The sequence below is a fragment of the Clytia hemisphaerica genome, unplaced genomic scaffold (genome assembly GCF_902728285.1).
Source record: "Clytia hemisphaerica strain Z4C2 unplaced genomic scaffold, Clytia hemisphaerica genome assembly, whole genome shotgun sequence".
Lineage (NCBI taxonomy): Eukaryota > Metazoa > Cnidaria > Hydrozoa > Leptothecata > Clytiidae > Clytia > Clytia hemisphaerica.
Genome location: NW_027103617.1, coordinates 8,072 through 19,051, shown reverse-complemented (window position 1 = coordinate 19,051; position 10,980 = coordinate 8,072). Strand labels below are relative to the sequence as shown.

Here is a 10,980-nt window from a genome sequence, read left to right as displayed (position 1 = left end):
TAACCTTTCTTTAGAACGTGAGAAAGTGAACAGTATATTTCAAGAGAGCTAATATCTAAGAATAAATTTCAAAAAGACTCCAGCTGTCAAGGAAAACAGCAGCCATTTTTTAACCATTTTTTTGATTTGTCTCTCTGCTCGTTCTACTTTCGTTTTCAAACACCTTTTTACGGCGTCGATAGTATCTTTTTGAATGAAACACCGATTGTTTCAATTTAGTCGGTTCCGTGAACTTTTCCCTCTTTTTCTCTTCCCTCATCAATTATTCATGATCATAACTAACATAGTATAATAGAAAGAGAAACGTGCAACCTCCTCTATTTTCTATCTCTTTGGGTAAATACAAGAAATTTTAATGATCAATTTTCCTAGAAAAACAAGAAGTATGTTTTATCTAATTTCCTTGGAAAATAAAACAATCTGTTAACGGTAATTTTCCTTGGAAAATACAGGAAAATGTTTTAATCAACGTTCTATTTAATATGCAAGAAAATATTGTTGTTCATTTTCCTTGGAAAATACAAGAAATCATTTACATATTTCTCATAATTAAGAAGTGGTTTACATATTTCCTATAAGTAGTTTTTCGATACACGCTTTTTTTATTAAGAATACACTTTATAAGAATGTCCATGATGAAAATGGCCAAAAAACTAAAAAAAAAATGCTAAGAATATCACCATCATGAAATTTTGCTACTCAAGCTAAGAATGCCAATTTTAGAGCACTTTCAATTATAAATTGTTTTAATTACCCCCAAGTAAGGCCCAATCCTTACCCTGAGTATCAGAGGTTAAGTTTTCAAAGAAAATAGTAACCTCTGAAGACAAATAATAGAAATTTTATCGCGCATGTGTCAATCTAATCACTGTAGAAAAAATCAAAGATGAAGAGCAAATATTACCATATTAATGTCTAGCAGACTGTATCATTATGCAGTTTACTATTTACGAATTCCCCAGAAACCTCCAAGTGTAGTTGAAATGAGTTTATTTCGAAAGAAATCTTTTACATGATCCCCAAATGTATAACAGTAATTACTAAACGTTTAATTATGGAAATGTCACTTTAATTGAATCGAAATAATAGACAGACTTTATGTTATGATTCTCTATCACTGACTCTTTTTACAAAGCATTGATGACTTTTTGTAAGTTGTGTTTTCAACGACGGGAATAAAAATATCGACTATGATGCTCATCCAAGATCTTGGATGGTCGTCATGGTTACTTTTGTCTTCGCTGATTGCGCGATGAATAGAATCTCGATTCGTCGGCACAGCGTAAATATATGATTTTGAGCTGTGCTTTTCACGGTACCCAATCCTTTCACAAAAATGCAATTTTATGCTTGAGACGTATGTACTAAATGTTAAAAAATCTGCCTTAAGGGGATTAATTTTCGCGGGGATTATATTTCGCGAATTTCGCGAGTTTTTCCGAAATTCGCGAAATATAATCCCCGCGAAAATTTTAAAAACCTTTGGATTCGCGAAATTCGCAAAATATAATCCTCGCGAAAATTAAGTTTTTTTAGACATAATTTCCCTTTGTTTTCAGAAAAATTATACCTATTAAAGACATATCAATCGGCACGACAGAGAGTTTTCTCATCAACAATGCTTGTTATATCTTTAGACAAAAGCAAGTTTTTTATTGGTCTACTGTTCGATTTTTTAGTTTTGAACTTTCGAAAAAGCCCACTTCTCGCGAAACTCGCGAAATTTAATCCTCGCGAAAATTTAGAATTCCCGTCTTCGCGAAAATAAGTCCCGCGAAAATTAAATTATTTCGCGAAAAAATTGTCTCGCGAAAATAAGTTACCGCGAAAATTAATCCCCTTAAGGTAGTCTGAATTAGGATCCTAATCTAAGAAAGAAGTTAAGAATATCCATGATAAAATGGACTTACACCATTCTTATAAAGCGTGTAATGACAGCCAGAGCGAGAGCGAGATTCATTGTTATGGTAAGAGTCGGAAACAAATGGCTTCATTTCCAATCCAGGAGTTGCGTATCTAGCCGCTTCGGGGTTTTGAAATCGATGACACAACCTTTTGAATGAAAGAAAAAAGGTGTTTCATTTCGTTCATTCAGAGTGACCTTTTTATGGCTCTTTTTCAGTGAGCCTTTGTTGTTGTATTATTGGTGTAGGAGGCAGCATGACTGAGTTTAAAAACTGAATTGGTGTAAGATACCACTTTGAGGTTTATTTTTTGGGGGCCTCTCACGCCTTTTCCAGTTTTCCATAATTTTTTATATATATTATCAAATTCAATTTTGGCGCCATCTACAAATTTTCTGGGGCCAGATCGCTACTGTTTTTAATTCCCAATTCAATTGAATGATGACAGAAAATCAATCTTTTCAACGTCTTTCTCGAAAGAAAATCGGCACAGATTGGCGCATTTTCTAGCCCGGGGTCCACTTATAGCTTTTTTATAGACTGGATGTCGCGATTAAGTGGCCCGGTAGTATACGGTAATATACTTTTGCATATGCGGACTGTTATGCGGACTGTAAAACAGTCAGCCAGATTTTTGTTGTTTTTGCCAGGTAAAATTTGAACGAAGCAATGTTTTTACTTGAAAATAAGGAATTCAAAATCTGTTATTGATGTTTGCTTCTCATTTTTAATTACATTTTTTAACTTCGAGTAGCTTTTTTGCTATTTGGATTTTAAATATTCTTTTCCAAAATGGCAACCTCGCCAAACGCTCCTAGTCTACTTCACTGTAATCTGGCACCCGATGTAGAAATTTTCTTCCGACACGCTAAAGCTCTGAAGGTCGGGAAAATTTTCAACATCTGGAAGGTTTACATTACGGAATTTCGCCTGACCGATTTCTTATGTTCTAGCCTTGTCCGCAGTAATGACATTATTGTTCACCCTCCTCCATTCACTAATAATTTTTCGTAATTTTTTTTATTACATTTTTCATCAAAACACATCTTAACAATTCCCAAATAAGACTTAAAGATTTCTCAAGAGAGTCAAATGCATCAAATTGATTGCTAATGATATGTCGTTATGACGTTTCAAGCTGTGAGAAAGATGCGACAAACATGCTATGTATAAGAAATTGAATGTTGACACCAGAAAATTTCAAACTTCCACCTCGCCAAAACCACCGTGCCACCGCGTGCCTCCAAAAGATTTTCATACCACTATGAAGCCAAGATACTCCAGTCTAACATATGTCAATCCTAGCTCTTCCCAGGAAAAAATTGGAAAGATATTGCCAACCTTATTTCTTATTTTCAGCGTCATTCTAGGCTTTTTACTCAATTTTTCTTGTTTGATGAAGTTTTTTTCACATTTAATTTCATAAATGTATTCGTTAAGCTTTCTTGCTTTCATTTTCAAAGTTGCATCCGGTAAGTATACAAAAACAAGAAGTTACAGGACTTTTTAGAAATGGGATTATTAATCATTTTTCAAAATCAGGGACCTTCGAGCCGCCATGACAGTTGTCTTTTGCGGACAAAGCCTGTACATCGATTTTTTTCTAAAACAATGGAAAGACAATAGTTCGCTCTCCACCGTTTTATTTGATGTTTATCCAGAGTTCTATGATAAATCCATGGGTGAACATACTGTTGACTGGACTAGTTACGCCGACGACTTAGAACTTGCATTCGAAAGTATTTCAGACTTAGAAAAAGGACTGAAAATCCTTAATGAAACATTTGTTCGTTTTCACCTCCAAATAAACGGCAAGAAAACCAAAACGATGATAATAAATTTCAAATCTCAAAACCAAGATGAGAATCCTCAATCTATCATTACGCTTAAAAATGATCAAGTCATCGAAAATGTTGAATTGTTCAGATATCTTGGAGACGACATACACTTCAATCAACCTTTAACAGGAGATGCAGAAATTGAATACAATCTCCTAAATACAATGGTGCACAGTCGGTTGACATATTCCTGTCAAACGTGGAATATCACTCAACAACAACAACAACAGCGAATCCGATCCACCAGATGGCTTTGAAAGAAGAATCGATGAAAACAATGAGCAAACTTTCCAGTTTCTCATGTCAAGTGAAGATGTTTTACGCGTCTGTAAGACTGAAGACATCCTTCAATACGTCAAACGACAGCAACAAAACTATCTTGGCCATATTGCAAGACAAAAGAACACCAGCATCGTCAAAAGACTGCTTTTCAACGACAACGCTAACAAGAAGAGAGGCCGACCAATCAAAACACTCAAAGATCACGTGCTTGATGGTCGGTCGGCACACGAGTTCTACAAGGAGGTCTCGAAGAAAAAGAAAAAGAAGGGATATTGTTGGCCTTCGCCCTAACCACTCAATGTTGGCACCTGCGAACACGAGCTAAAGAAGAAGTAAGTAAGAAGTAAGTACGCATTTTCCTGCTTCAAACTGAATAGAAAATAGCATGTAACAGATGCACGAATTCTATGTAATAGGCTAATAAAGCTATGTATTTGTGTATACAACGACAGCTAAAAGAGCCGATTGACAGAGTTTTCACATTATGATGATCCAACCATTTTGGGCTTACTCTTCTTCTAGTCTTCTTTTCTTGTATTTTCTATTTCCTGCACTACTTTTTTTCCTTTTTTGTCCCTCATTTTGCGATTCAAACCCGATTTTTCCAAATTTTAAAAATGTTCTTTCTCTCATTACAACACACCAACACACAAATCTTATAAGCCCTTGTATGTTCATATTCTTCCACCTATTACCACTGGGCTTTATAATTAGATTTTAACTACACCTACGTTTTGGGGGCCCCAAACTTGAAAAAGAACTTTAAGCATGCAGCATAAACTTTTGTAAAACTTCTTTTCCTCTGTATTCGAGAGAAATTTTTGAATCAATCGACGTTTCGGGGGCCACATACTCTATGCAGTAACTATAAAATTTTGCTGCTTCTGAATTCTATGGGGCGCTAGCTACCAAGCTAAGGGCGCAAATGTTTTGAAGAAAGAAATAAAGGTTATTTTGTCCTAGTCCCATTTATTGCTTTTGTCACCCCTGCTTTTTTCAACACCCCCTCGAAAAATGGCCCACACCACCTCCCTGCCACAACGCCACTGTATATGTACAGTATGATATTTATGAGATTTTATTCGTGTGACGTAATTTTTATCTGTCACTTGTTTTGATTTTTTTTATTTGTTTACGCATTAAACACGGTAAATACCGTACCCAAAAATTTACAAATTAGATTACTGTAAGGTCCCGAATAATAGGGGGGGGGGGGGTCTGAATAAAAGGGGGGGGGGGGTCCGAAATTTTTTCAAAATATAATAAACGTGAGGGTCTGAATAAACGGAGGGTCCTGAAAATATTTAAAACTTTCCTTTATATTAACGTTCGAAATAGATTAAGCCTGATTTACACTTCAACTCAAAAACAAAAAAACTGGAAAATTAATAAACGAGGGGGGGTTCTAATAAGAAGGGGGGGGGGTCCGAAAAATGTTCGAAAATTAATAAGCGGGTGGGGACGTCTATTCGGGACCTTAGAGTAGATTTTAAAGCAAATTCATGATTANCGTTTTGATACAATATATATATATATATGGGTCAATTGAAAGATTTTTTTTCTGTATTAAATAATTCAGAATGTAAGAGTATATAGTATATAGTAAAAACAAATTACTTACTTTGTAACGCAGAGAAACAAAACCATTAGTTTTTGGGGCTGAAGAATCACTTCATAAAAAATAAAAATTTCACTACAGAAAAATTATCAATCCATCACACACAACTTCACTTTTTACTAGAGAGAAAATATACAACAACGACACAACTTCAAAAAATCTAAAAGAGCATAATAAACAATGCTCCATTTATTTGATTCTTTTGTTTTTAGAAATCTTGTTTAAAAAAGTTCAAGCTTGTTCAAGAAACTGTTCAAGCTTCAAAAATTCAAAAAATGATTTTAAATTTTTTTGGACTGTGCAAAAAATAGTTTATCTTTATTGTTCAAGAATATTCAAGTCATGTTCAAGCTTTATAAATCCTTTCCCAGCTAGTTCAAGAAAATTCAACCTTCTCTTTTTTCAATGAAAGACTGTTCAACAATGTTCAAGATTTGTTCAAGATGCTCAAATCTTGAAATTCAACTAAGATTGAACACATAGCTTGAATGAGCTGGTAATTCTAGAATCGTTCAAGCTGTTCAAGGTTTGGTTCAAGATACCAATACCAGGGTTGCTGAGTGAGAATCTTACCTGCTGTGCTGTGTAGCTGTATTGTATGTCAGCCCCATCCTTGACTGCTTGATGGAAGGTTAATTTCGTTCGTTGGTACAGTACATCATGCCTTCCATTTCTTCCTTTAGGAGAGGAAGAGCTATATCCATATAATAAAACACACAAAAGGACTGAACCCAGCTAAAGGGTGAACAGCTTTTCACCGCTTTTCACAACCTCGGGCAGCTGAGGCTACCATTTTAGCTTTCCATGGCCACAGCGAAGCGAGCGCAATCATTTGCGGTTTTAATGTTGTATGGGCATATTCGTGGGCGAAGAAAATATCCGAGCCAAATTATAGTTCACGTCTGATTCAAAGTGTCAAGATAACGCTGAGTGTCATCCTCAACGATTCAGCAATATTAAACGATTTCACTCTTCAAACTGTAATGACAGAAGTTGAAGCTGTACTCAACAGTCGACCACTAACTTATGTTAGCAATGACCCAAACGATCTTGAACCATTGACTCCTAATCACTTCCTTTTGGGAAGACCTTCTTCAAAACCCATCACAAGCGTGGATTACGAAATTCGGTCAGCTCCTCGAAAGAAGTGGAAGCAGGTACAATCAATAACGAACCAATTTTGGGATAGATGGTCCAAAGAGTATCTTGCGACATTGACCACTAGGTCGAAATGGCGAAAGACAAGTTCTCCTGCACTGAAGGAAGGTGACTTGGTGATGATGCTTGAGAAGAATCTTGTCCGAAGTCAATGGACCCTTGGACGAATCAAAGAAGTATTCAAAAGTTCAGATGGAGAAGTACGAAAAGTTGAAGTCACCACAAAGGACGGTACATACACTCGACCAACTACAAAGATTTCAAGATTGGAGCTGGAATCAACCAGCTGCTGAAGTCAACTAACCAATGTTTGCGTTCATACGGTTTATTTTGTGTGCTTCCTGGGCATGAAGAAAGAAGATCAACTGCATCGGAATTCCTCTGCTCACCATCAAAATGTCGAAGAAAAGAAGATAATCTACATCAACACGATCAATTGTTCATCAACGTGTATCAATTTGCCAATCCTGTTTCAACTTTTGTGCTTCCTGGGCACGAAGAAAACGTCTTGTGTGCTTCCTGGGCACGAAGAAAACACCTTGTGTGCTTCCTGGGCACGAAGAAAACGCCTTGTATGCTTCCTGGGCACGAAGAAAACGCCTTGTGTGCTTCCTGGGCACGAAGAAAACGCCTTGTGTGCTTCCTGGGCACGAAGAAAACGCCTTGTGTGTTTCCTGGGCACGAAGAAAACACTTTGCGTACCTCTGGGGTGCGAAGAAAACACCTTGTGTGCTTCCTGGGCACGAAGAAAGAAGATCCATCAACTCTACACTCTCCAACTGTCAACTCTACGACAAAATAAAAGAATGACATAACCAACGTATTGGTATTCATTAAATTCGAACCTACTTCCACGGAACATTACATTGAACTCACGTAATGAAATGTATTGATTACAACTGAAAACGTTACTGATTAGAACTACGTTACACGAACACTACATGAAAACATAACTGTCATAATATGTCATACTATTGAATGTGAAGTACATATATTGAAGAACTGTGCGTTGCTCTGTGAAGCAAAATTGCATTCTGTTGAGATGCATTATCTCAAGGAGGGGAGTGTAAACAATTACTTAATCACCAGCATCATTTGGAGGATAGTTATCTTTATTATATACGTCCCTCGGAGGCTTTTGTAATTTTCTATGACGTCACATTTTATTGTCCTTCGGGAATCAAACTTTGATTTATAAACAGCATATTGAAACGTAGCTAATTTGATACTCGTCACTGTTATTTATGAAGACTTATGAGAGGAACATAGTGTTTTGATGTGGAAAATTTGACTGATGTTTAGAAGATAGTTTTTATAAGCCGAAGGCTTTTTTACTGACTCAAATTCATGTTTGAACACAAATCCTTTACAAACACCCTTCCCAGACCAATAAGAGATTTGACAAACTGCCCCAAAGAAGTATTCAAAAAACACTTAGACACCTTCCTCACAACTGTTCCGGACGAACCTCTGCTTGCCCACTATTTTAACCTTAGGCAAGCTGACTCCAACAGTCTCAAGGAAATGTCGAAGCATCGGACTCAACGAGTTGGATGAGCTGTTCAAGCAAAAGCCAAAAAGAGGTACAAAGAGGTAGGTTAATAAACGGGGGGGGGGTCCTAATAAGATCCGGGGGGTTGGAAAATTTTCCAAAAATTAACAAGCAGGGGGGCCGTTTATTTGGCACCTAAGAGTAAGTGCCTCCCTCGGGGGTGGATGCGACAACTTTCATTTCAATCAAGAAGAAACCCATCCACCAAATCCACAAAATCTTTTGCAACTTTTACACCCCTACCGCTCGGGCAGAAGGCGTTCAGCAGGGCGTCTTCCTTACTTCTTCTCGATGTACCAAAAGCAACTGAATGAAGTAATTGACAAAAAACGGGCTAAGCGAGATCAAAACAAATCTTTTCCTCTTGCACTTTGCCCTGTAAATTTTTTAGTGTGGAGTCGTACGATCACCCAGCTCCATGCTGCATTTGCTGCCCAAAACGAAAAAGAATGAAGTCGTGAAAGAATATCCTATTTAATGAGATAGTTTTTTAATACACCAGGAAGTTAGGAGAAGGTATACTAGTCCTTTTTTTTGTGTGTTTTATCATCATTTTATCAAAAAATGTGTTTGATTTTTTATACTTCGACCTCTATTGTAGGGCACTCCTGGAACCAAAAAACTCGGCTGGTCAGGGTCAAAGATATGACAGGGTGTGTATTAAATTTTTTGCTTTGGTTATTTTGGACAGAGGGTGAAAATTAGACAATTTTTTCAATTTTTTGTCAACATTTTGCTCATTTTTGCATCTTTTCTGCTGCTCATGTTCGCTATGCTAGTCAACTCTGGCCTGGGGACTGTGTGTGACAATACTGTCACACATAGGATTCTTACTCTTCAAAACACTGCACTAAGACTCGTGACCTTTAGTGAGCCAAGAACTTCTGCCACTCCCCTGTTTGCTGAGCTTAAATTACTCAAAATCTTTGATCAGGTGAAAGTATATAATGAATATCTTATTTATTCAAAAATACCTCCAGGGTCATCTTCCATCTGATGTCCTATCAACACTTAATTTTGATGAAATTGATCACAAAACTGGCACCAGGGACAAAGCTACTAAAACTTTCAATGGTCAAAACCACAAATTTTGGACTTAACTCTTTCTCTCGTCTTTAGTCAAAATAATGGAATAAGTTACTAACAGTGTAGCTGGAACCTCGATATTCCTGGATTAGAAAAAGCTCTACCTGTTATCTTTTTTCTTTAAAGAATCAACAAGCCATCAAACATCCATAAATTACACACATTTCCTCAGAAACTTTTAAAATCATCTGCCATTTTGACTTTCTTGAAGCCGTTCCGAAATGAACCAATCTGGTTATGTATCAGAATTCCTATGGGAGTTCTTTTCCGAAATTTGTAAAATAGCTAAGTCGGCAAAAAAACTTTTCCCGGGGGTTTGAGAAAAAACAGAATTGCTATCATTTGTTTTTTATTTAACCAGATATTTAAATTTTATAATAATACTTAAATAAATAAGTTAAGGTGTGTGTACACCTTTTTTTCCGATTTTTCCAGTCAAAGTGGAAGAAAAGGTTACTGGATTTCATTTTGGTAAAATCGCGAACTTAAAATCTTTTTTTGATCCACAGTTATAACCATTTAAATTTCAAAACAAAGTTCGTCTTATGATGGATTATTTTCAAATAATTGTCTCTTTCGGAAACAACAAAGACAAAAGAGAGAATTAAGCTGATGTTTATTCTCACCTCTATTGAATAGTAATATTTTTGACACATTTCACTGATTACTCAAATAAACAGCAATTATCTCGTTAAAAATTTCAAATTGATGTAGAATCTAGAAAAAAACGAAATTTTACCACACCATACTACTTTTAAAAGTTTCAGCTGAATTTAAAAAACTGGGCAGAGGATATAAATAAAATCTTTAAGAATTTTAACTTTACCTACTTCAAAGAAGTTAAAGTCACCCATAGCATTTAGATATCGACTTCATTCTTTTTTTATGAGATTCACAAAAGATCAAACTTAAAAAGTGTCTTAGGATTTTATTTCTAACCGAGTTGTTTTTCCTCAATTTACAGATAACTGGAAAAATCACATTTAAATTTACTTTTTTATCGATATTTTTACAGAATTTAGGATTTAAAATGTTAAAGTCAATCCCAAAGAAAATCCCAAGACACTTTTTTAGTTCAATCTATTGGGAACATAGTATCGAAATTATTTTTTCAAAATTCAAAAGCTATGGGTGACTTTAACTTCTTTGAAGTAGGTAAAGTTAAAATTCTTAAGATTTTAATTATATCCTGCCCAGTTTTTTAAATTTTAAGCTGAAACTTTTACCATTACAGTAGAAAGAGAATATTATTGGCTTTCAGAAAATATTATTGGCTTTCAGAAAATATATACTTTTGATATATAAAATTTTGTTGTTCTAAAGATATGATCAATTAAAGAGAATGTGTCCAGAAAGGTGAACTCATACCTTTAATAATATTCAATATACTATTTGTATCTTTTAGAAAATAAATACTTACAGAACGACATCGTTTATCATTTGGAATACCCCCGTATTTGGACCATTATATTATGGACGCAAAATAGGGCGGAAACTAAGTAGCACCCTCAGTGCAACATTGTCGCCTCATCTTTATTTGTC

The 10,980-nt window shown here is 35.7% G+C and overlaps 1 protein-coding gene across 1 annotated transcript in view; it reads left to right on the top strand.

Moving 5' to 3' along the window:
- Positions 1-10,775, top strand: part of LOC136802232 (polycystin-1-like protein 2) — a 118,562-nt gene extending 107,787 nt beyond the window's left edge. Inside the window, exon 33 of the mRNA XM_067058950.1 lies at positions 10,762-10,775. Within this exon, the coding sequence (XP_066915051.1) occupies positions 10,762-10,775 (14 nt within the window). The remainder of the gene's footprint in view (positions 1-10,761) is intronic.
- The last annotated feature ends 205 nt before the right edge of the window (positions 10,776-10,980 follow it).